General features: G+C 39.8%; 1 protein-coding gene across 1 annotated transcript; it reads right to left on the reverse strand.

Moving 5' to 3' along the window:
* SH2D1A (SH2 domain containing 1A) lies at positions 1-26,751 on the reverse strand. Its single transcript, XM_066249218.1, has 4 exons — positions 26,390-26,751; positions 10,085-10,148; positions 3,940-4,081; positions 1-1,376 (listed from the first exon to the last, which is right to left on the reverse strand). Exons 1-4 carry the CDS (start codon positions 26,524-26,526, stop codon positions 1,336-1,338), a joined length of 384 nt encoding a protein of 127 aa, XP_066105315.1. The 5' UTR covers positions 26,527-26,751; the 3' UTR covers positions 1-1,335.
* Between the last annotated feature and the right edge of the window lie 500 nt (positions 26,752-27,251).

Genomic DNA, 27,251 nt, shown 5'->3' on the forward strand with positions numbered 1-27,251 from the left:
TTTATTAAAGATTTGTCTGTGAGCCAGATGCAGCTATCAGAAGAGCCACATCTGGCTTGCGAGCCATAGGTTCCCAACCCCTGAACTAGAGCATTTGGGTTGACTCATTCTGCCTCTAAAGACAGATGTACCTATACACATCAGGAAGCTCACTCACCATGTACTTCTCACCTTTCTTTGTTATTTTCTTGTTATATTTTTGTTACTTTCTTTAGTCTTTTATTGTCACTATTTCTTGTCCAACTAGGCTGTGAGCTGCCTGAGCACAGGGACCAGGTGAAAGGCTACTTCCCTAACCCAGTGTCTATAGTGCTTGTTGAGTGAATGAATTCTTTGAGCCCTGAAGCAACTTGACATAAACCAAATTCATAAGATGGAAGCATAAAAGGTGAGAAGAAAATTCAAATCCCCATCATTGTATAAAAACCTGGCTCTCACTTGGGTTGCAATCACTTGGAATTTTTCAAAATTAATGCAACCAGGAGCTTTCCAATGGTTGAAGGCCTACCTGATGGGAAGACAGCTTGGAGTCACAGCTGCCAAAGCTTCCCTTTCAAAATTAGGTTTTCCATGGAGTAGCCCCATTTGGGGCAGACAGAAGTAAATGAAAAGAAATCAAATCTGCTTTATATTCACAATAGAATTTCAAATCTTAGAGCATCAACTGTAATAAACGTTTAGAGCATATTTTAAATTAGGGGATTTTTAAGCTCTAGATTGACCTGTGAGTTTTGCTCTCCAATATCAGAACATTAGGCAAGAAGGTGGCTTTCAGAGTTAAGCAGAAATTCTTCACTCTTTATCTAGTACTGGCTTTAGCCCACAGTGGACAGCTTCGCAAATCCCCAGAGAGCCTACAACACCATAGCTAGCGGAGAGCAGAATGCCTGGTGCAGAGCCGCATAAAACAAGGATGAGGGGAGCAAACCAGCTGTCTGCTGTGTCATCAAGTAAGACATTTAAAAATCAGTAGCTATCAAATAATATTTCACTAGAGATGATGCTTTTGGGAAAAACTGAGGGTTTTTTTTATTTATGTATGGCAAGAATTAACATTAATCTTCTATAAAGTATCATAATGTTTTTAAATCATTTCGTATTCGTAAATATAATAACTGAAGATCACCTGTGGAATTATTTTTTACCAATTCTCATTTCCAAGCTGCTCATTATCTGCAAAGTCCATTTCAGTTTTAACATCATATTAGATGCTTTCATTACAGGAATATGATGGTTTCAGAATTGCATTTGTAGCTCACTAGATTATCTACAAAACATAAGACTTAGCGTATATTTAAATTATTGAAAATAAAGTACAAAGTATTTTATTTTTCTTCACGGTGCTTTCAGGAAGACATCAGGATCTTCTCTTCTCCCTAAAGAAAAATAATAATAGAAATCAAGAAAAGATGAATTTCCAAGCTATTAAAATTACTGGTTAACTCAAACTAAAAATCATAAAATTTCCATTTGCATAAAGCTCATGGAGATACAACTCAATAATATAGCTCAAGGAACTAGTATTTTAAACTGAGTTACAAAGAATGGAAGGCTGATGGCCCTGGCCAGGTGGCTCAGCAGTAGAGGGTTGGCCCAGCATGTGGAAGTCTCAGGTTTGATTCCCGGTCAGAGCACACAGAAGAAGTGACCACCTGCTTCTCCACCCCTCCCCCTTCTCTCTCTCTCTATGTTCCCCTCCCACAGCCATGGCTGGGCTTGAGCAAGTTGGCCCCAGGCGCTGCGGATGGCTCCATGGCCTTGCCTCAGGTGCTAAAATAGCTCGGATGCTGAGCAACAGAGCAATGGATTCAGATGGGCAAACCATCACCCCCTAGCAGGCATGCCAAGTGGATCCTCGTTGGGGCTTATGTGGGAATCTGTCTCTACCTCCCTGTCTCTCACTTAAAAAGTAAAAATTAGAAAATGAATGGTAGGCCTTGGCCAGTTTGTTCAGCAGTAGAGTGTCGGCCCTGCATATGGAAGTCTTGGGTTCAGTTCCTGGCCAGGGCACACAGGAGAAGCGCCCATCTGCTTCTCCACCCCTCCCCCTCTCCTTCCTCTCTGTCTCTCTCTTCCCCTCCCACAGCCAAGGCTCCTTGAAGCAAAGTTAGCCTGGGCACTAAGGACGGCTCCATGGCCTCTACCTCAGGCATTAGAATGGCTCCTGGCTCAGGCCGCAACAGAGCAATGCTCCAAACGGACAGAGCATCGCCCCCTGGTGGGCATGCCCGATGGATCCCGGTCAGGTATATTGAGCAGAAAAGAACAATTAGCCAATTTGTACATTGGAGTTCTATTTTCATTTCTATTATAAAAGCTATTCATTCATTAAATTTTCCACTTGAGTCTAATTGTCCCTTTATACTTGAGCCTGGGTCCCTGTCAAAAAAAGGATGTCACAACTCATTTTCTTTTATCATAAATATTTATTGTTTCAATCAGGCATTACTCCAAACAAACGATTAACCCCTTTCAATAGATGAGTAAACAATTACATATATGAGGGTAGCAGACGTTGGCTAGTATTTGGTTATTCGCTTGACACGTGTGGTAAAATAGCTTTGCTCAGAGATGTAACAATTTGTGCCTGTGGAATAATAAAGTCTACTAATTTCATTTCCTTTGCTACAATAAAATTTCATTAATTCACACACCACAAATTCAGAAATCAGGATCATGTGCGTCAGGCTAGCATTAGCTCTTCCCTCCTGAAGGAGAATATAGTTTACTAAGCAAAGGTAAAGAACATCCAGGTGTTCTCTAAATTGTCCCATCTTGCACATTATTTGTGTCTGAATTAGTGACATGAAATGATACTAACATAGTGACAGTAGAGAATGGGGAGAACAAGATGAAATGAGAGAAGTAAAATGTGGGCTCATAGAATTTTTATAATATTTTTGCTGGGTTGTTTGTTTTGTCTTTTTTTTACTATTTCTTTTTTTTTTAATTTTCAATTACAGTTTGCAGTCAGTATTATTTTATACTAGTTTTATTAAACGTTTACAGCAAATAGAAATCTCTGGCTTGATTACTTTCCCATTGCCTTTTTCTTATAAAACTTCCTATAAGTATATGTTTATGAATAGGTTGACTCATAACCTTGAGCTTCCAAACCCTGTCAAAACTTAACAGTAAGGCCCTGGCCAGCTGGATCAGTTGGTTAGAGCATCCTCCCAAAGCTCAGAAGTGGCTGGTTTGGTCCCTGGTCAGGGTATATACAGAAACATCTATGTTCCTCAATACCTCTCTCTCTCTCTCTCTCTCTCTCTCTCTCTCTCCATTCCTCTCTTGCTAAAATCAAGAAATAATTTTTTTAAAAAAACAGTAGGGTTAGGGTCCTTTCTGGTTGCTCAGTGGGTAAAGCATCAGCCTGGCACATAGGTGTCCCAGGTTCAATTTCTGGTCAAGGCACACAAGAGAAGCAATCATCTGCTTCTCCCCCTCCTTCTTTCCTGCAGCTAGTGTCTCGATTGGTTCAAGAATGGCCTTAGTGTTGAGGATAACTCCATTGGCATACATTAGCCTCAAGCACTAAAAATAGCTCAGTACTCAGCATCAGCCCCAGACAGGGTTGCTGGGTAGATTCTGGTAAGGGCACATGCAGGAGTCTGCCTATCTCTCCTTCTCTCATCTAAAAAAAATGAAACAAAAAAAAAACCAGTAGGCTTGGGGTCTGGGAAGAAAAAGAGAAGGGGACTAAGAAGTACAAACTTTCAGTTATAAAATAAGTCACAGGGATGTCAAGTACAGCACAGGGAATACAGTCAAAAATATCACAATAATTGTAAGGTTTCAGATGGGTACTAGATTTATTGTGATGATCACTTCATAAGGTAATAAATGTTGAATCACTGCATTGTACACCTAAAACTAATATAATATTGTAAGTCATATGTAAATAAAGTAAAATTTTGAAAAAGTAACAGTAAACCATACCTGTAGTACCCTGCGTACTTCTAGCTGGGCACTTCTCAACTGGATACTGCAGAGGTATTACAATACCTTGATCTGGCTTCTGAAATGCTGAAATAAGATTTTTTATTTTCCGGAAAAATCTTTTATGTACCCCAGGTGCTGTCTGGAAAAATAAAAGGCCAAGCAAATTATTTACCTATCTCATAACAATATGAAAAGCCCTACAAGATGTAGGAGGGATGCTTAGAGAGAGAACATTTGTGTAACTTGTTCAAATATTTGAAAACATAAGGCAGGAGGAAAAAAAGAACACATCCCTGAAGAGCTTACTTTGGTTGGCTGAATTTCCCCGCAAGAGGAGCTAATGAGCTGTCATCTCAGTTCTCCCAGGGGTGGTATTAGTTTGTACAAGCTCTTGCTCATTGCCTTGCCCTTCCTGCTGGCTACCCATCATACATCCCGAACCTCTAAGGGGATACAGGCCATTACCCACAATGAATTCACCAACTTAGAAGATGCTGTTAAACACAGAGAAAACACGGATCCTACAGGTCATTAATAAAATACCTGAAGAACAGCAACAAAAAAACGACAACAAAAAAACTCACCACCACCAATGACAACGTATCCTACCTGTCATCATCCCAAAATGTAAAATTCTACACAGGAAATTAAAATTGACTGTTATGATACACACAATGCATGCCTAGTTAGTCCTTATACACTCACTTCACAATATGCCCTGCCTCATCCTTCACATTAAATTTTTCCTTCTTGGGAAACTTCCATATCCTCCCTAAAATTACTCTCCATCAACACTTCACTATGACAGTTTTGTCTGTGACACAAAAATGAAAGACTGTATAAGATCATCCTTATTTACTTATTTGTTTTTTTATAGAGATCATTATTTGCAAGTGACTATTAAAATGTATTCCTTTCATAACATCAATTCTCTTGCAAAGACACAGCTTCAAATCAATAACAATTTCCTGCAAAGGTTTATGAGCCAAGCTTTAGGCATCAGCTCAAAACTGTCATTTTACCTGAAATAAAATAGTATTGCTATATACAATTGGACAATGACTGGTTTTTGTTTTTGTTTTTGTTTTTATTTTTTGGGTTTTTTTTTTTTTTAGAAAATTGTTTTTCAGCTATTCCATCTGAAAGTTTTTTGAGGTGGAAACTGTTAGCATTTAATAAGAAAACATGAGGGCTGGCATGCAAACTTTTGCCAACTAGACTGGAAGCTGAAGATAGCACTATCCATAGTAACTCTCGAATATTTCCTATATTGGGGTTATTTTTCATTGAAAGTACTGAAGAAGTTTTTTTGAGCTTTAGTGTCCACTCATAGGCTCCCACAGCTAGAAGCATCAGAAAGTATAGAGCACTCTGCAGTCAGCTCCACCACTATGGCAAAACACCTTCCCAGGCCCTGGCTGGGTAGCCTAGTTGGTTAGAGCATCGTCCCTACGTGCCAAGGTTGCGGGTTTAACCCCTGGGCAAGGCACACATGGAAATCAACCAGTGAATGCATAAGTAAATGGAACAACAAACTGATGTTTCTTTCTCCCTCTCTATCTTTTTCTCTATCTCTTTCTCTCCTTCACTCTCTAAAATCAATAACTTAATTAAAATTTTTTTTAAAAAAAACCTTCCCAGAGCCCTAACTCATCTAAAATAGCATGGCTATTCTTATTGGGATTTAAACAGTTCTTTGGCTCCCAGATAAACCTTGAAAAGGTAGATTAGCCTGAACAGGCAGCGGCACAGGAGATAAAATGTCAGACCGGGACCTGGAGGGCCCAGGTTTGAAACCCTGAATTCACCAGCTCATCAAGCTTGAGCATGGGCTCACCAGCTTGAGCGCACAGTCACTGGCTTGAGCGTGGGATCATAGACATGACCCCATGGTCGCTGGCTTGAGCCCAAAGGTCCCTGGCCTGAAGCCCAAGGTCGCTAGCTTGAGCAAAGGGGTCACTCGCTCTGCTGGAGCCCCCAGTCAAGGCACATTGAGAAAACAATCAATAAACAACTAAGGAGCCGCAACAAAGAATTGATGCTTCTCATCTCTCTTCCTTCTTGTCTGTCTGTTCCTAGCTGTCCCTCTCTCTGACTCTCTCACTGTCTCTGTCAAAAAAAAAAGAAAAAAAGAAAAGAAAAGGTAGGTTATAGGCATAAAATACCTCCTTAAATCTTCCTTAGACCACTTTTCTCATTTCCAAAGCACTTTTCTACCTCTTCCCCTACTAGTTCTTCTGAGACTGGCAGTTATTAGCTGACTTGGTTATTGCCATTTAACAGATTAAAAATGGAAATACAAAGAGGTAATTCAGCTTGCCCAAGGTCCCACTGGTCACTAGAGACAGAACTGGCTCTGAATCCCAGGACCCAGTCTCTTGCCTTTCAGATCAGGATTAGATCAAACAGATTGTAGTGAAGTTAGAGTCACCAACCAGAAGAGAAAGTATACACTCCCCCAATGTGGAAAGATTTCAAACCACACATCTTTTGAGTCATTCTTGTGGCTTTTAAGAACCATTTATTAACAGAAGCAACTTTTTTATAGGGACGTATATGCAGTTAACACTTGATTATCCACACTAACAGGAATAATAGTACTGGGTGTACAAAAACAATTTGAATTTGGGATGAATGTTTCACTAGCAAATGATTGACCTCATTTATGGTTCTTTCCTTATGTTAATAAGTAAAATTATTTAGCATTTACTGATATACTACTGATAAAATACCCAGAAAAGCCCAAAGGCACTAGGGTCACAGCGGGAGGTTAGTCTCGCTATTACAGTGTACTGCTGGCAGTGTATGTATTAATACATGATAGGTGACTGTATGTAGAATTCTCTGAATTAATAACTTAGCAAAATTTTAGCCTGAGTCACATGAGATAGGTCACTACACTAGGCAACGTGAAAACCTAAAAGTATATCTAAAACTAGAAATTAACATAAATATTTGTCTTCCATAATTCAGTGGACGCAGGGTTCAACATTATTCCACTCTGAGACAAATCTCCGACTTGCTTAGATTTCTAGCACAATCTTTGCACCAACAATGGAGGGTTGCTGCCATGATTATTCCTGAAGCATGAAACTAAAACATTGTTCCAAAGGCAGAGTAAATATCTGTCATTTGCCGAATTTTGAAAAAACATGTACATTTACTCCAAGAATTGTGCCACTGACAACTTCCATCCTGTCACTGAACTCAACTATTGTTCAAATTCCCACATTCTTCATATTGTCATCTCTTAGTTGTCCATGTAAACATGTTTTGGACCACAACTAGTCTTCAATATATGCTAGAGAACTTTCTTCCAGTCAGGTGATATGAGCTCTGGGAATACACACTAGTTTAATATTCACCTTAGCAAAAACACAACTAAGAAAGCAAATTTAGCAAACATAACAAAAGTGCAGTATGCCTTTTAAAAGTAAATCTAAAAAAAAATTTTAAACTTTTTCCTTTGGAGAAAATATGCCAATCTTCTGCTCTCTTAGTGCAGAGAACTACAATAATATAATATAAACAGGGTCAAAACAGACAACAGCATGAGACAGTATTTATATTCAATAAGTGCCTTCTTCCTTAACATGATCACAAGAATGAAACAATCTGCATATGATGTTATATTTGTAGTGGAAGAAAACAATTTTGAAGACAAGGTTAGCTAAACCCTAATAATTTAAGACCCTTTTCATAAAGAATTGTTCAGAAGCTAAAGGCTACTTCTTTGGGGAGAAGAGCTATTACAGGTCAAATTACACACAAATATATGTGTAGATATCATACACAACTATTCTTCATAATAAATGAAATTTAATTTCTTAATCATGTTTGCAGTGATGCAGAGAATTTCTAAAAATAAACAAGTATAAATAGTTTTAATTAAAAATGATACTGCTTTTCCTCTGATTGGTATTGCAGTATTAATTATTTTGATATAAAGCAACAGTGTGGCTGAAAACTTGCCTGAATTTATCTCAGTAGTTCAAAATATTTGTACTCTGCAATTTGTGCTATCTGGTTTACTGATGAATTTGAAGAAGTTAGAGCTATTTTAATTTTTTTAAGTCTAGGATTTAGTGTTTCTTAAAGGCACAGTTTGATTGACTTATTAATAGAGATTGATATTAGCATTTATGTTTTCAAACAGTTCATAATGAGGTACTCTCATTATAAAGACTGACTATCTTAAAGAGTCCAATATCAAAGAAAGCATTAGAGGTCAAAAGTTTCAGTTGTAGAGACCTCTACATTGATAATATATGAGATATTACTCCCGTGAATGGAAATTGATTCATTCTACAAGCATTTCTTGCAATGGTACAGTGATTTTCAAATGTTTTCAAAGCCATCAGAACCCATTTTTCTACCTTATTTTTTATTTATTTATTTATTTTATTTTTCTGAAGCTGGAAACGGGGAGAGACAGTCAGACAGACTCCCGCATGCGCCCGACCGGGATCCACCCGGCACGCCCACCAGGGGCGATGCTCTGCCCACCTGGGGGCGATGCTCTGCCCCTCCGGGGCGTCACTCTGTTGCGACCAGAGCCACTCTAGCGCCTGGGGCAGAGGTCAAGGAGCCATCCCCAGCGCCCGGGCCATCTTTGCTCCAATGGAGCCTCGCTGCGGGAGGGGAAGAGAGAGACAGAGAGGAAGGAGGGGGAGGGGTGGAGAAGTAGATGGGCGCTTCTCCTGTGTGCCCTGGCCGGGAATCAAACCCGGGACTTCTGCACGCCAGGCCGACACTCTACCACTGAGCCAAAGAACCCATTTTTCTAATGAAACCTTATTCAGAGTTCTAGTTGGTAAGCAAAATAAAAGAGAATTGCTCAGATTAAGACAGACTGCGGACCCAAAAGCCTATGCCGTCCTCTGCCTCTGCAACTGCCCAGGCAACCCGGAGGCACCTGGGCAGAACAACATTAGTGTTGTGCAGAGTATAGCTTAAAAACCACTGCAATGTTCCCTTTACCTCTATTCCACCTCTCTTATGTCCTTCCCACTTGGCTCAGCTGGGAGCACTGCTTTCACACATCACAGCAGCCTTGATTACCATAATACTTGGAAAACCCTCTCTTCTTTGAACTCCTATGGTAAATAAGGTAGCACTTGATTATATACAATCATATTGTTAGCAATTGAAGTGAGTTCACATTTTTTATGTCTTACTATGTTCTAGGTCCTGTGGCTAACACCATTCTTTATATGCATTTAATCTTCAAAATGAGCCCTATAAATAGGGACTGCTTTTAAGCTCATTCTACAGATAAAGAAACTGGTTCAAAAAAAAGTTAAGGCCCTGGCCAGTTGGCTCAGTGGTAGAGCATCAGCCTGGTGTGTGGATATCCTGGGCTTGATTCCTGGTCAGGACACACAGGAGAAGCAACTATCTGCATCCAGTTCCCCTTCTCTATCTCTCTCTTCCCCTCCCATAGCCATGGCTCTATTGGGTCCTGCACATTGGCCCCAGGCGCTGAGGATGACTCTAGAGAGCGTCCACCTCAGGCACTAAAATAGCTTAGTTGTGAGCATGGCCCCAGATGGGAGTTGCCAGGTGGGTCCCGGTCAGGGCACATGCAGGGATCTCTTTATCTTCCCTCCTCTCACTTGGAAAAAAAAGAAAAAAAGTAGTTAAATAACCCACCCAAAGTCATAGACCTATCAGGGTGGAGAGGGGTCCCAGCCTAGATCCCCCTGACAGCAAAGTTCAGGTTCTCACATTGCTGTTTAATTCATGCTGTATCTCCCCAAAAGTAAATACACTTTTAAAAAATAGTCCCCTGTAGCACCAAGACTCATATGATACCATTCACTAAATAATTGCTGATATAATTATTTTACATATTTTATATGCTTTCTAAAATTTTGCACAGGTACTAAAAGTTTGACACAATCCTTAAACTTTTTATTTTTAATTTTCTCCAAGGTGAGACCACACCACAAAATGGTGGTTGAACAAAACTGGGACAAAAACTCTAACAGCTTCTTAATGACCCATGAACAATTTTGGATTGGAGCTTTAGTGAATGAATATTTGGGGATTGTAGGATTTGACAGCTCTTTTATAAAACCAACTTAAATTTCAAACACCTCCCTGATACCCACAGAAGGAAAAATAAATAAAAGAGCTATACCTCAGCACTCCAAGAACCTGTTTCTGTCTGGGACACTCGGTATGTATAAATGTAACCTTGATACCTGTGAAAGAATAAACTCCATTACTGAAAAATTCCAAAAGAACAAATGGATGCTGTCAATTTGAGTTTAACTATTACATATAAACATTACATGTATTAGAACACACATATATGGCACCATGAATTCATGGAAAGCAAAACCTGGGGACTCTAACTGGCTCATATATTATATCCAGCTAATCACAGTTTCCAGTAAGCCTTCTTTATCTTTTCTTTTAAAAAAAAACTGTGGGAGCTCACACTCTTAAAAATTTGTGTAGTTGAGAGAAAGTTTAGACAGAACAAAACTAGAGGCCTGTGGTAACTGGTAAAAGTCATGAATTATTAAATAGATTTAACTAAGTGTAGTCTTATTATTTTTAATACCATATAGAGCCTTAATGTGAAAATATTCCACTAGGATGAGGTACTATCAGGCCCACTTAAAATAATAGTAATAGCCTGACCAGGTGGTGGCACAGTGGATAGAGCATCAAACTGGGATGCAGGCGACACAGGTTTGAAACCCTAGGTCAAGGCTTGAGCGCAGACTCATCCAGCTTGAGCGTGGGGTCGCTGGCTTGAGCATGAGATCATAGACATGACCCCATGGTCACTGGCTTGAACCCAAAGGTCGCTGGCTTGAAGCCCAAGGTTGCTGGCTTGAGCCTAAGGTCTCTGGCTTGAGCAAAAGCTACTCGGTCTGCTGTAGCCCCCTGGTTAAGACACATGTGAGAAAGCAATCACTGAACAACTAAGGACCTGCAACAAAGAATTGATTATTCTAATCTGAGTGGCTCGGGGCTCAAGCCCGGTGGTGGGAGCTAGTGTGTTCAGTTCCTCTTTGGAGGATGAGGAGAATCGGGCTGGAGTTGTGATCCGCAGTCTACAGAAGGTGAGAGCCCAGCAGCAAGGAGTATCTACTACACCCCTCGTAGGTCTGTGATTTTGGGACATAGGGGTGAATGCCATCATGCTCTCCAGAGCAGAGATGGAAATGCTGACTGCCATTGCCATGTGCTCCTCTTTGGGACAGTGTAAGACCTGCCAGGATGGCAGAGATGAAGGGGGTGGCTGAGGCCTCATGTGCTTGGACTGATTCCTGGACTATGACCGGAGTGGGCACTGGCTCCTTTGTTGGATGGACTTATGAATTTTGGACATTGTGAAATACCCTGATGGGGGTGGAGGGCGGCTTTGCTGGAAGCACTCCCTTGCCCCAGGAAGCTTTTCCCATGGCTAGAAAGAAGGCTGAGGACATTTTGCACTTTTGGCAAAGTACTCAGTGACTGGTGAAATGTACCTTTGTAAATGTTGAAATTGTATGATTTGTCACGTTGTTGTAATTTGTGTAATGTGCCTAATTTCCTTGTGCACGAATACCTGCGCTTTAGAATGTGAAGCAAGCAAAAGAAGTGGAATGTTGGTCAAATAAGTTTATAAATATGATATATATGTTTGCTCACTTATAGTTTGCATTGGGTGTGGGGTACAGGCTGTTCGCAGGCCAGGTCATTATAGCCTAAGGCTTAGTTTTAAGACTAAGCTTTTCCCCACACCCTTGACTGATTGCATGATGTGGGGTGGATACTGGTCATACAGAAGGATTTAAAGGTGTATTTGTCTCTAGAGTCCCAGATCTTCATCATTCAGATACACCAAGGTTGCAGGTTCAATCTCTGGTCAGGGCACATACAAGAGTCAACCAATGAGTATAGAAATGAGTGGAGCAACAAATTGGTTTCTCTCTACCCTCCTTCCTCTCTCTCTAAAAATCAGTAAATAAATTTTAAAAATTGAAAAAACTGTCCAAAATCTTGATCCCCTCTAAGGCCAGGAGCCGCCATCATGGCCATTCACATGCAGGTTCACATTGGATTCAAACAGTCGGTAAATAAACAACAGAGCCAAAAACTGGTGGGCCATCATCTTTAATCCTAGTTTGCACCTGGCAGGCAAGTAAAAACACACACTGGGCTCCAAAACCCACTCATTCAGCGTTCACAAGCTTCTGACTTATCCGAGTTTCCTGGAATCAAAGGTTTCTAGCTCACTAGACTTATTCACCTCTGTTCCCCATCTCCTTCCTTCTCCATGCACAAATTCTGCACAAACTGGCTTCTTCCTCAGCACTCCACCATCTTGGCTGCTTCTCCTGGCCTCTTCCACGTGGCCTTTCTCTGCTCTTCTCTCTAATGTTAATCTCAGGAACCGAGAGAGAGCAAGCTCCCGGTCTGCCCCACTTTATAGTGTAGAAACCAAAATCTTTAATCCAATATACAAACAAGGAAGTCTCTGATACAAAGTCACTCATCTGAGGCATAATAGGATTCCTCATGAGAGTGCACCACCCTACATCATGCAATCAGTCAAGGGTGTGGGGAAAAGCTTAGTCTTAAAACTAAGCCTGAGGCTATAATGACCCGGCCTGTTTACAGCCTATCCTGCACACCCAATACAAACTATAAGCGAGCAAACATATATATCATATTTACAAACTTATTTGACCAACATCCCAACACTATAGTAGATATAGATTACAATTTAGTACATGTAATAATGCTAATTTGCCTGATAAATTTTTACTTCATATAAAAGTAAAGTAAACTTTATGCTGAATTATTTCAAATTATGAATCTGCATCGGTATTAACAAATTATTTAAGACATTTTCTGATTGTTATTCTTAGGCACAAATTTGGATTAATATGGATATTTTGTTAGAATACATGCTGAATTCAGATAAAAATAAATGTGGGCCCTGACTGGTTGGCTCAGTGGTAGAGCATCGGCCTGGTGTGCAGGAGTCCCGGGTTCGATTCCCGGCCAGGGCACACAGGGGAAGCGCCCATCTGTTTCTCCACCACTCCCCCCTCCTTCCTCTCTGTCTCTCTCTTCCCCTCCCACAGCCAAGGTTCCATTGGAGCAAAGTTGGCCCGGGCACTGAGGATGGCTCTATGGCCTCTGCCTCAGGCACTAGAATGGCTCTGGTCGCAACAGAGCAGTGCCCCAGAGGGGCGGAGCATCGCCCCCTGGTGGGCATGCCAGGTGGTTCCCGGTTGGTCACATGCGGGAGTCTGTCTGCTTCCCCATTTCCAACTTCAGAAAAATACAAAAAAAAAAATGTGTTTAAACTTAAAAGAACATGATTCTGAAGCATTCTAAAAAGAAGGACATTCTTTTTTTTTTTTGGATTATTCTGAAGTTGGAAACAGGGAGGCAGTCAGACAGACTCCCGCATGCACCCAACCAGGATCCACCCGGCATGCCCAACAGGGGGCGATGCTCCGCCCGCTGCTCTGTTGCAACCAGAGCCATTCTAGTGCCTGAGGCAGAGGCCATGGAGCTATCCTCAGCGCCCGGGACAACTTTGCTCCAGTGGAGCCTCGGCTGCAGGAGGGGAAGAAAGAGACAGGGAGGGAGGAGAGGGGAGGGGTGGAGAAGCAGATGGACTCTTCTCCTGTGTGCCCTGGCCAGGAATCGAACCCAGGACTCCTGCACGCCAGGCCGACACTCTACCACTGAGCCAACAGGCCAGGGCCAAGAAAGACATTCTTGAGTAATTGACCTCATTTACCATTAACCCTCTTTAGAACTAAGTCTTTAAAGATGTAGATTAAACTACTGTATATTTAATCAATATTCATCAGTACTGAGTACTTAAAGGACAAAACAAATACTCCATCAGGTTCATTTGAATTATAAAACAAAGAGAGGGGGGGCAGGAGAGGGAAAAGAGAGAGATAGAGGGAGAGGGAGAGGGAGAGGGAGAGGGAGAGGGAGAGGGAGAGGGAGAGGGAGAGGGAAGAGGGAGGGAGAGGGAGAGGGAGAGAGGGAGGGAGAGGGAGAGGGAGACAGGGAGGGAGAGGGAGAGGGAGAGGGAGAGATATATCAATTCACTTGTTAATGTGATTACAGAAAATGTTTCTTCACTTTTGTTATGAAGGTTTACCAGAATATTCAGATTATATGTAAAATAGATTGATATACGCATATGTAGAATATGTTAAAGAAATATAAAATATTACATTGTTAACCCTTTGAGTAGTACAAATGCTCATGTATGTTTTCACTCAAAGGGTTAACAAAAAACTCACTACTCAAAAGGTTGAAGTCCTTTGCTTTTTTTAAGCAATTGAAATCTACCACAAAGCCCATTGACTTTAGCAAGCACTCTACAGGGAACAAGACTGGAGTTTTGATTTCCATTTTTCACCATGTGCACTCAAACGTAAGGGTAGAAATTATTTTCTTAAAGTCACTGGGCAAAAATGGATATAAAGCAGGGAAATAGTCCCTTAGTTCTATTTTCCCTGCAGGAAGTGATTAATGACAATAATTCAGTACCATTAAAGGTGATGTTGAAAGATTTAAAATCTCAGCAACAATGAAAGCAAAATTTGAAGTAACTGGTTTTTCACTTTTTAAAACAGTTTCTTAAAAAAATAATAATACAATGAATTTATCTCCTTACTATCATTCAGCTTCAAGTAGTCAAAATAAATGAGTCTGTTTTGAAAATTGTTTCCTAACGAATCTGATCTTATCTCACTTTCAGTTAAGCAGCAGGAACCTGAGTACCACTTCAAAAGTCCTTACCTCCTTCGGTCTCTGAACAACCTGGTGTCAGTGACACTTAAAACTTCTCTTAATTAACCAACCTAATATTAATAATTTCCTACTCCCCAACCCCTCAAATTTCTGAATGAGCAAAACTCTTTTACCCTTCAGATAAGCCAGCAGTTTGTCTCTTCCACTTTGAAGTCATTGAAGTAACTGACCAAGGAGGGATTCCCCTATAGTCAATTCTCGCCATCATGTGTCATGGATGGAAGAAACCTAAAACAGTGCAGCTCAAATTATTTCTTAGGGTAATACCATCAGCATTACCTGGGAGCTTGTTAGAAATGCAGAATATCAGGCCCCACCCTGGAACTGCTGAATCAGAATCTGTGTTTTAACAAGATCTCTAGGGGATTGCTAAGAACAGTAAAGTGACTAAAATGTAAAATGAATACCCACATCTTACTGGGAATATTGATGGCAATTTCCCCGAAGTCAAGCTGGCTTCTTTTACTCTCCCGGGACACTTCTGTGTCATTTCCCCCACACTCAGTCTGTGCTTTAAAAATGCAACTTTATTTAAATATGAGCTGAAGTTTTTTCAATTGTTTCAGTTCACAGAACAGTGTTTCCGAAACATTCACTCCCTCTTCCCCAACAAGATTTCATAGTTTTGTTTTCTGTGTCTTTTATTATGAAACAATAACTTTATAATATGAAATTCAACTAAAATATTGAATATGGTTTTTCAAACTACACAGACTCTGTGTTCACTGAAAAACCATTGTTCTAGCAAATAAACTGGCAAATTACAACAAGAGCTATAAAATTATGCATATTTTTTACCTAATGACCTTGCTTATCTTCATATATTCCAAGAAATCAAGAAGTAAAAGCAATTTGACAAAGATTTTCATAGTAGTTCTATTCTAATAGTGAAAAAATATAATTAACTTAATATCCCTAAATCAGAAATGTTACTCAAAATAAGAAAATGGCAACAGAAAGAATATATTGTATATGAGTCCTATATTTTTTTTTTATAGTTTGTTTGTTTGTTGTTTTTTTCTGAAGCTAGAAACGGGGAGAGACAGTCAGACAGACTCCCACATGCGCCCGACCGGGATCCACCCGGCATGCCCACCAGGGGTTACACTCTGCCCACCAGGGGGCGATGCTCTGCCCCTCCGGGGGTCACTCTGCCACAACCAGAGCCACTCTAGCGCCTGGGGCAGAGGCCAAGGAGCCATCCCCAGTGCCCGGGCTGTCTTTGCTCCAATGGAGCCTTGGCTGCGGGAGGGGAAGAGAGAGACAGAGAGGAAGGAGGGGGTGGGGGTGGAGAAGCAAATGGGCGCTTCTCCTATGTGCCCTGGCCGGGAATCGAACCCGGTCCCCCGCACGCCAGGTCGACGCTCTACCGCTGAGCCAACCGGCCAGGGCCTATATTTTTTAAATGTTAAGCACATGGACTATGTTGATATAAAATTATAGCATTTGAGAAAAGTGAACACAAGGAGATGACATTCTGATTACAACCATTCAAAACTGTCTGTCTCTGCCCTGGCAGGATAGCTTGGTTGATTAGAGCGTTGTCCCGATACACCAAGCTTACAGGTTGGGTCCCTAGTCAGGACACAAACAGGAACAGATCGATGTTTCTCTCTCTTTCTCTCTCTCTCTCTCTCTCTCTCTCTCTCTCTCTTTCCCTCTCTCTCAATTTTTCTCTCCCCACCCCAAAATCAGTAAGTGCATTTAAAAAATTTTTTTAAACTGTCTGTTTCTATATGTATACAAACTAGAAGTAAATTTCAACTAATATAAATGTATCCTTGCATATTAATTTTCTCTATAAAGTTATATGTGACTAATAATATTTTTTAAAGAAAAAAGAAGAAAAATTACCATTTTGAGCTTTATAAATCTATCCAGTGCAAATCAGAAAACTATCATTCATTTTGAAAAATTGTTACATCCCTTTTCGGATTACCCCTCCTGTGACTCCTTCCATTTATACAAGCAAACTAAGACTATAGTGTAATCTTAACTTTGTTTGTCCATCAAACCTTTTGTCAGGCTTATTAATAAACCTGCTATTTAAAATTTTATTTTGAAAAAAAAAATCTAGAAAGTGACTAATTTGTGGAAAATAGTGGAGTTTTTTGTTGTTACCATTAATTTTCTTAATATTTTACATTTTAATGATTACAAAGCATATTTTGATTCAGTCCCGGCTGATATTAAAATTTGTCCCTAACCCTTAAAAACGTGTTCTGGTTAGAAGTGAACAAGAAGAAAACAACCTGACTTATTTCTTATTTTCTCAAGGGGTCAGCATTGAGGACAGATCTTGGTTTAGAATAGACAAAACCACATCAATTCCTTCTTTATACCACTTCAAGGGCTACACAAAAGAAAATGTTTATCTATATCTGACTTCTTCATGACACTGCAAATAAAGCAAGCTGGTGTCCATGCTGTCTATGTCTATACAAACTAATGCTACATGCAAAATTCAAGGCACAATTAAATGTGATTAATTTTTAACAAATATTTCAGAATTCGTATATCCATCATTATTGAGACTATAATCTGATTCAAGAAGTTTCTGAATTTCCTATAGCCCACTCTTAATTCTGTTTTTTCTCCCAATGTTCATTCTTTAAGAGTGAATTTTAATTTTCAGAACTGTCAAAGGTAATTCAGCTACAAGTCTGATGGTAAAACTATGTAATACCAGTTTCGATGAGTCATGACATTAAATACAATCTCTTCTTCTCCTGAACCGCCACATAACGTTTTATTTATGTACTCATATAATGATCTAATTTTGCACTGCAATTATTTACAGAACTTTTATTTATAGTAACAAATATCTACTACATGTTAATTTTACAGATATTAACTCATACAATACTCTTCATAAACAACTCCATGAAGTAAGTACCATTCCCCATTCCACAGATGAGGAACCTGAGTCACAGTAAGTTTAAGTAACTTGCCCAACGCAAAACAGCTACTTAGAAGCCAGAGTTTGGATACATATTGAGAGAGTCTGGCTGGAAGCTCTGGCTCAAAGGGAATTAATTAACAGATTGGTCTTAAGGTGAATCCAAAAACACAGTTCTCAGAAAGGGAGAAAGTCTGCTGGGCCTTTAGGCTGGAGGTGTTCACTGAGGGGAAGGGAGGAGGAGGAGGCTGAAGGGAAGAATCCAGGTGGGGAGAGCCCAAAAAAGGTCATCCTGGACAACCCCTTATCTTAAGCTAAATGACATCTTCAGATTAATATTGCAACTTCAATTTTAAATTGTCAACCAGAGTCAGCACTTGATTTACTGGCCTGTGAATTGTTCATTTGGTGGTTTATATGTTGCAAATTTAATCCTAGGTTAGCCTTCAGGCTTGCTCTGCCATGAAGGAATTGTACTCAGATAACCCAAAGTACTTTCAGTGGCCATGCCAAAGCACATATCCAATTGTATTCGAAAAGTAAGTTAAGTTATAATTTCTCATTCTTTCAAGTCCTTGCCACTCTGCTTCTTTCCATTACAAATAATAAATTGAAATTTTATTTTATCACTGCTCCTTCCCCCATTTCTTCAGTTAAATTGTTTGATAGGCACTTTATTCCCAGTCATTCTTCAAATCTTTTGTTTGTTTGTTTTGAGGGAGAGACATGAGAAGCATCAACTCATAGTGGTGGCACTTTAGTTGTTCATTGATTGCTTCTAATACGTGCCCTGACAAGGGGGCACCAACCCAGCCAGTGACTCCTTGCTCAAACCAGCGACCTTGGGATCCTGTCAACTGTCTAGCTCTCAAGACAGCAACCCTGCGCTCAAGCTGGTGAGCAAGCTCTCAAGCCGGGGACCTCGGGTTTTCGAACCTTGGTCTTCAGTGTCCCAGGCTGATGTTCTAGCCACTGTGCCACCACTTGTCAGCCTCCTTTAAATCTTAAAAGACAAAAAGATAATTATCTTTTTATCTGAAGATATACATGTCAAATGACTTCATTATGTGTCCTTGAAGCTAAAGAACATAATAGCATTTCTTCTTTCAAACCTTTCTGTCCCCTAAGTAGCAAAGTCAGATATATATAGAAGGATGATAATTATAAAAATAAACTATTTCTTCAAACTAATTTTTAAAAATATTTTAAATTAATTTTTATCTTATCACCACCAAATTATCCCTGTGGGCATTTACGACTTTCCTAATGGCTATCTACCTAGAGGGTGAGAAGGGAAGAAATGTGAAAGCTCACATGTACCTTAGTGAAAAGAAAATTGTTATACCTTGAAAACCAAAAAGAATAAAGTAAAATAAAAACTATTTGCATTAATAAATATTTTGTATACTGGATGAATACAAAAGAAACACATAAAGTGAATACCTTTTCTATGCAATAGAAAGTATACTGAAAAAAAGATTCCATTTACAGTAAAACAAAAAAGTCCACACACATTCATACACATGATAACTAGAAATAAACCTAACAAAAATGTGCAAGACCTACAGGAAGAAAACTACAAAAATTTATTGATGATGAATGTAAATGAAAAAAATAATAAATGGAGAGACATGTCGGGTTTGGAGATAAGAAGGCTAGATTCTTTAAAGATGGCAGTTCCTCCTTAATTTATTAATGAATTTAATATAATCCCAATGTGATTTTTTAAATTTAATAAAATTAGGCTAGATTTCATCTTGAAAACCCAACAGATAACAATAGCAAATATTTTTAATGTATTTAAAAATATGATATTTTAGGAGTCCAAAATGAGTTGCCCCAAAAAGTGCCATCTTGTCATGAAGATTATTTCTAGCTAAAAATAAAACCCAAAAAACTCAAGAAATTTTTTATTACCTCCCTCTTACCTGCCTAAGGGAATTCAGATAGAAAACCGTGTTTGAGGAAGAGAACCTGAGCATACTCACTTTAGCACACACAAACTAAGTGTGGCAGACAGGGAGGATCCCAGCAATGTCTGTTTGTTAGATTCCCCTCAGTGTCCCATTGTCTTGGGTGGCTCGGCAAGAATTTTTTACCACATGTTTGCTTTTTCTCATCTACCTGTTGAGTTGCCTATTTTCCCTTTGAAGTCCTGGACCCCAGGCTTCCTCTCCTTAATCCAGAATGGCATCTACACCACAGTTTCCTGGTGTGTCCTTTTGGTTTCATATTCTTATGGAATCCCAAATGTACAGATAAAATAAATTTGGTCATTTTGTCCTGTTCATCTGTCTCGCGTTAATTTGATTATTAGTCCAGCCAGAGGAACTTAGATGGATAAAAGGAGCATTTATTTTTCTACCCCACAATACTATAGTGGTGATAATACAAGAATAAATAGATCAATTAAGCCAAATAGATAATTGCAAAAATAATAACTGTTATATGTAAGATTTTAATATATGGTAAAAGATGCTAATAAGTCAATGGGTAATGGAAGTTCTATTTATGAATTATATTGGGACAATTGTAAGCTATTTCAAAACAAAATCAAATCAGATCTTTTCTCTACATTAAAATAAAATTCTAAATAAAATTAAAGAGATAATTATAAACTAACCAAACCAAAAATTTAAAACAAAAACTAAAGTGAATTTTTGTGACATCTCTGGAAGAGAAAGAATTTTCTGAGCTGGACAGCAAAAAATAAATCAAACACAAAAAAAATAAGTAACATATTTGATTACTAAAAATGTTAACTTTTTGTGTGTCAAAAAAAACAACTAATGGCAAACAGCAAACTGAGAAAAGATACTTTCAACAGATCAACAGATCAATAGATCAGGGATTAGTATATAAAAACCCATAATTTGTTAAGAAAAATAGTAAGGTCCAAATGGTTAAATGATCAAAGTACACAAAGTGCCAATTCATGAATGAAAAACTACAACAGCTTACCAACCATATAAAATACATTCAGTCACTAATCAAAGAAATATGAAATAAATAGTGAGACACCTAATTTCAAGAAGAATTTTTTAAAAGAATTCCTATTTTTAAGTAAGGTGTGATGAAACGGACACCCTCATTCACTGGTGAGCATATATATAAACTAAAACTATCATTTAGAAAAAAATATTTGGTGATCAGGTATACATCAAGAATCCTAAGCTGTTTATGTTTACTGACTTAGAAATTTCACATCTTTAAAATTTATTATAGCACTGGCTGGTTATCTCAGTTGGTTAAAGCATCATTTTAATGCACTAAACTTGTAGGTTTGATCCCAAGTTAGGGCAGATACAAGAATTGACCAATGAATGAATAAATAAGTAGAACCAAAAAAATCAATGTTTTTTTTCTCTCTTCCCCCTTCTTCTTCTCTCTCTCTAAAATCAAAAACTACTTTTTAAAATATATATATATTTCCTCAAAAAATTAAAAATGGAAATGCCTTTTGACCCAGCTATCCCACTTTTAAGAATATATCCTAAGAACACTAAATCACTGATTCAAAAGAAGATGTGCACCCCCATGTATATGGCAGCATTGTTTACAATAACCAAGACCTGGAAACAGCCCAAGTGTCCATCAGTGGATGAGTGGATTAAAAAGCTGTGGTTCATATACACAATGGAATACTACGTGGCCGTGGAAAAGAAGGAAATATCTTTTGCGATGGCATGGATGGAGATCATTACGCTAACTGAAATAAGCCAGGCAGAGAAAGACAAATATCATATGACCTCATTTACATGTGGAATCTAATGAACAAAGTGAACTGAGGAATGGAATAGAGGCAGAGGTGGGGTTACAGAGAGCAGAGGTATAGCTGTCAGAGGGAAGGGGTATGAGGAGACAGTATCAGAGAAGGTGAAGGGATTAGTGAAATTATATATACATAACACAGAGATACAGATTAACAGAACAGCAAATCCCAGAGAGAAGGGAGGAAGGAGTTAGGGAGGGGGCATCAAAGGGGGTATAATGAGGGACACGTGAGTAGGGGAGTGAGGGTGTTATATTGAGTGGGACACTTGAATCCATGTTAACACCATAAATTAAAATTAATTTTAAAATGAAAAAATTATCATAAAGAAGTAATTACAAATGCAAGGAGAAATTTATGGAGTGAAATATGAATCATAATGGAATTTATAATAGCAAAATATGGAATTATTCAAATGTATAAAAATAGGTGACTGGTCAAGGAAAATATAGTACATTCACTGACTAGACTATCAGGCAACCATTAAGAATAATATTTGAAAATCATTCAAAAGAACATTATATATGAATGAGGTTTAAGTGGAAAATTCATCAGAATCCAGTATTGTAAGAGCACATGTGTACTTTATAAAACAATTTTAAATTAAACTATAGGAGAAAATCCACTTAATTTGGATTAATAATTATCTTTAGGTTATAAAACTATAGATGGTTTTTTGCTCATTTCCATTATTTCCATTTTTCAAATTTTTTATAATATGAATAGATATTAGGAACTATTTTAATAGATTTAGTATACAAAAATCTAGATTTATTTATTGAAAACAGTTAAAAGAACTTCTCACTTTAAATATAGGTGAGCAATATAAATAGAAGATTTCTTTAGTACTTGATGACATTCAATTTTCCAAAACTGAACAGGGAGAAGGACATATCTGAAGGCCATAACCAGGGGCTCAGAACTGGGGAAAGTAAAGAGCATCATTTTTTTTTTTTTTGTATTTTTCCGAAGCTGGAAACGGGGATGCAGTCAGACAGTCTCCCGCATGCGCCCGACTGGGATCCACCCGGCATGCCCACCAGGGGGCGATGCTCTGCCCATCTGGGGCATCGCTCTGTTGCAACCAGAGCCATTCTAGTGCCTGAGGCAGAGGCCACAGAGCCATTCTCAGCGCCTGGGCCATCTTTGCTTCAATGGAGCCTTGGCTGCGGGAGAGGAAGAGAGAGACAGAGAGGAAGGAGTGGGGGTGGAGAAGCAGATGGGTGCTTCTCCTGTGTTCCCTGGCCAGGAATCAAACCCGGGACTCCTGCACGACAGGCCGACGCTTTACCACTGAGCTAACTGGCCAGGGCCCAGAGCATCATTTTAAAGTACAGTTTACAGTTCAAAGGCGTATGCAGTGTGTTATTTCTACAGTAAAAATACAAAAACTAAAGCTCAATGAAACCTTCATGGATAATGGGAGTAAACCAAGATAGAATGAGAAACTGTTCTGAGCAAACCCCACAATCACTGAATGTTTGTTAGCTGTACATTTGTTCATGTGTGTACTATACATCATAAGCATACACGTTTTGGTTTAAAAGGAGTACATAATCCTGGCCTGGTAGTTTAGTTGGTTAGAGCATCGACCCTGTATGCCAAGGTTGCAGGTTCAATCCCCAGTCAGGGCACATACAAGAATCGACCAATGAATGCATAAATAAGTGGAACAACAAACTGATGTTTCTCTCTCTTTCTCTCAAATCAATAAGTTTTTTTTAAAGTTAGTGAGTATATGGTTTATTTCAAAATGAGATGAGACTTTGTCACTAAAGCATAGTAATAAAATTGGAAAATGAAAGGCTTATGTTTATCAAGAGGGACGCATGGCTTGGAAAAGTTGAGAAACTCTCATAAAGAGCAACACATCCTTGTGTCATCCCTCTGCCACGCAGTCTGGAAGTCAACCTCTAAGAGCTGGAGGCCCCGGTGTGCCAATCAAAAGATGCTAAGGGTCTCCCAGTCTACCTACTATTTTCTGCTACTTCATAAAAAGGTTTCCATGGAAAACTAAGAGTCATAAGAACTGCATTTTCTGCACGGTTCACTGTGGGTGGAAACTTAAATGTTTGAGAATTCCCCACCTCATAAAGTAATTCCTTACGTGACTTTCGCCTATATGGGCAAAAAGCTAAAGTTCTTCTTGTCTCTTGTATATTTTACAAACAGCAATTATATACAGAAGGCAGGGAAAACATTACTATTACTGTTTTACAAATAGGGAAGCCAAGTCCCAGAGAAGTTGAGTACCTTCCCCAGAGTACTACACTCTGGCCTTCTGATACCATTATAAAGCTCTTTACAGTAAATAACAGTATTTGTTGGTCTGGGCCGGTTGTTCAATGGATAGAGTGTCAGCCCAGTGTGTGGACGCCCCAGGTTCGGTCCTTGGTCAAGGCACACATGAGAAGCAACCATGTGCTTCTCTTCCACTCCCTCTCCCATTTCTCTATCTCTTCCCCTGTCGATTGGTCCTAGCATTGGCCCCTGGATGCTGAGGATAGCTCAATTGATTCAAGCATTGGCCGCAGACAGGGGTTGCCGACTGGATACTGGTCAGGGCACCAGCGGAAGTCTGTCTCACTATCTCCCCTCCTCTTAGTTAAATAGATAGATAGATAGATAGATAGATAGATAGATAGATAGATAGATAGATGCATACATACATACATAAATACATAAATAATAGTATTTGCTTTGACAGTTCATTCATTAATTCAAAAAAAGTATATGGAGTGCTTATCGCATGCCTCATGATACCTTTTTCATGCCAGTCTGTGTTCCTGGTTCAGAAGACAATATCCCTGCTCTCATGGAGAGACTTTAGCAGAAGAGCCTAGCACTAAATAAGTAAACAAGCAAATGTCAAGTAATTTAAAGCTCCTTGAAGAAAAATGAAGAGATGCGGTGTAACAGGGACAGGAGAAGGCACCTATTTTTAGATAGGGTAGTCAAAGCCCTGGCTGAGTACTGCAGTTGGTTAGAGCATTGTCCCAATACCAAGGCTGCAAGTTTGATCCGCAGTGGGGGCACAAACCAGAATCAACCAATGAATTTATGAATAAGTGGAACAACAAATCAGCATTACTCTCTCTCTCTCTCTCTCTCTCTCTCTCTCTCTCTCTCTCCCTTCCTCTCTTTCTAAAATCATTAAATAAAAAATAATTTTTTAAAAGATAAGTTAGTCAAGATACAGAAGAAACAGTAAGTGCAAAGACCCTGAGTGGGGAGCATGCTTGGCAAGCTTCGAAAAAAACAAAGAGGCCAGTGTGGTTGAAACCTTAAGTGCACCTTGTCACAGACTGTCTCCTGCTCTAATTCCCCTGCCCAAGTTTTATTTATTTTATCTTATTTTTAACTCTAAGTTAAGCAGCCCATTGTGTCAGCTTCCCTAAAGAAGTCCCTTTCTTGGTTCCCTCACTCTTCCACCTTCTTTAGATAAGAAAGAGCAGGGTCTAAGAATACTACTTGGCTTTCACCCGCTTTCTCCAGTTTCTACTTGGGAAAAACAATAGTATAAGTAAAACATAAGGATATAAGTCCAAGAGATTGAATAATTTCCATGTATTTCCCTTGAAGCCTTTAAAATAAATGCATTTAGCATGGTCTGAGACTTGCCCCAAATATGGCTTAAGTATTGAAAGAGAGAAATAAGTAAATAAATCAACAATGAAAATCCTCTGTCACCAGTCTAGGTAAAGTCTTTCTTCACTGACCCAGAAGGTACTTTAAAACCTTGCAGCATATCATTAGGTACTCAAATTACTACCCAGCATTTTCCCTCGTTTGGTTTCTGCTAGAACATACTGTGAAGAGCTGGTGTTTTCATGGGTGGTTTTATCCTGCTGACAAAAATAGCTGAGCTACGTACTTCTTTAGAAATGCCCCACGAGTACTGGAAGAAATCAACTGAAAAATAAATAATATAACGATAATAGCTGCTTACAATTACAGAATATTTGCCATGTCTCACGTACAGTGCTGATTTATTTTACATACATTAAAGCATTCAGTCCTCATCATTCTGTGAAATAGGTAGTAATACTGAACCCATTTTATGGATAAGAAAACTGAGGGACTGAGGTTAACTTGCTGAAGGCACAAACCTAGCATTGGACTGGCACAGGATTTCGTTTCAGATCTGCATGACTCTGGAGCCTTGGAGCAGAGATAAAATTGTGTCTGATTGAACATAGGGCATTAGACATAAGTCTAGCCTTAGGTAGACCAGTGTTGCCTAGGTAAAGGGTAAAGCTGATTCATAACAAAGGTGTTTTCCCGCCGCGTCCTTTACAACTATTGTCTGTACTAGCCTTTATCAACAAGGGGTCTTGCCCCACACACAACTCTTCTAAAGGAAGCTAATCAAGCAGACCCATATAGGCAATTTTACTCACAAAAATCCCCTCTCAGCATCCTACCCAACTGGCGCTGCATTCTTAAAGTACTGAGGTTAGTTTCTTAGTCTGCTTCCTCTCCCTGAATTTGATAGTTTTCCTTTGGTATGACATCTTCGAGTACATTTAATGAGAGCTGGAGAGAAACCTTTCCTTCTCTCAGGAGCTGGGGGGCCCACCTATGGCTTCTCCACCATCCCAGGCTCCACCTTCCTGGTCTCAACCAGAGATCAAAACGGAAGTCAGAAGTTGGGATCCCGGGTCTTTCTCTGAGCAAAGATAAATTCCAGGCTGCATTTCTGAACTGAAAAGGATGTTCTCTGCGGCTGCCCCAAAAGGTCCTGAAGAGACTTTTCTAGGGCTCGGTAGGCCCAGGAAGTGAAATCCCCAGTGAGTGGCCTAAGCCAAAGCCTGGTCCATCATGGCCCTGGACTGGACCTAAAGAAGCCGGAGAGTCTGTCAGGTAGGAAGGGGGCTGGGACAAGCTCCTACCGCCTATACATTGCCTGTCCCAGCCACCCATGCCCACTGTCCGGGCCTACCCTCTGCAAGCCCCAGGCCCAGTCGTCACAACATACTCACAGCACACACAGGCAGTACACGCCTGGAACACTCTCGCTGTCCCTCAGCAAATAGCTGCCGTCCAGACCGGTGGCAAGCAGGAGCTTCTCCCCTGTTTCTCGGCTGATTTTGCCATGATACACAGTCACGGTGTCCATGGCCTACTGGATTCGTAGGCAGCTGGAATGGACCAGGACAAAGGAGATGCTGCTTGCCACTGCAACCCAGCCGAAGTCAGCCACCTGACTCCCAGTTCAGCCAGATGTGCAAAGAAGAGAGATGAGCACCCGAACAACAGGATGTTGTCTACCTGCTTTAAAACCTCCTTCACACACTTCAATTAAAACCAGCTCAGCAGTTTAGCAGCTTGGTTATTGCTACAGGGTTTGATCCTCTCCCCACCTCCCCTCTCCACCTCGCCCAAACACAGGGTTGATGTGGAGAGAGGAGGACAGCTGGAAGAAGGTCCTTGCAAGAGTTGGGCTGCACTACCAACGCACGCACACAGAAATGCTTGGTAGTGCTTCTGTTCTTACAGTTTTCCCAGGAGCCACCAGGGATGATTGATCTTAACTAGGCCCCCAAGGGGTTGATGATAGAGGCAAGTTGTACATGGCGTTCAGAGGGGGGCAGAAATGCACTGACAGAGAATGAAAGGACCAAAAGCTTCAAGACAAAAATACAGAAGCTATCAGTATCATCAGTGTGTAATCACTAAGGAACATAGCCAGGAGGCTCCAACACAATCACAATCAGAAGTAGTGGGTGAATGAGGGACTTGGGGCAAATGCCTTCTCTCCCTCCCCATCCCCCTTGCCTTCTACTGATTCCAGCTTTCTTGAGCAATCTTGATCCTGAGCTAATACTGATTTTTTTTTCTATT

Source organism: Saccopteryx bilineata, chromosome X (genome assembly GCF_036850765.1).
Source record: "Saccopteryx bilineata isolate mSacBil1 chromosome X, mSacBil1_pri_phased_curated, whole genome shotgun sequence".
Classification (NCBI taxonomy): Eukaryota; Metazoa; Chordata; class Mammalia; order Chiroptera; family Emballonuridae; genus Saccopteryx; species Saccopteryx bilineata.

What these genes read in the sequence shown, in the direction of transcription:
- SH2D1A (XM_066249218.1), bottom strand. Translation starts at nt 26,526, where the DNA reads ATGGACACCGTGACTGTGTATCATGGCAAAATCAGCCGAGAAACAGGG. An exon ending in GTGTACTGCCTGTGTGTGCT is followed by an intron (nt 10,149 to 26,389) that starts GTGAGTATGTTG and finishes ATTCTTTCACAG; the next exon opens with GTATCAAGGTTACATTTATA. An exon ending in AAGTACGCAGGGTACTACAG is followed by an intron (nt 1,377 to 3,939) that starts GTATGGTTTACT and finishes ATTTTTCTTTAG; the next exon opens with GGAGAAGAGAAGATCCTGAT.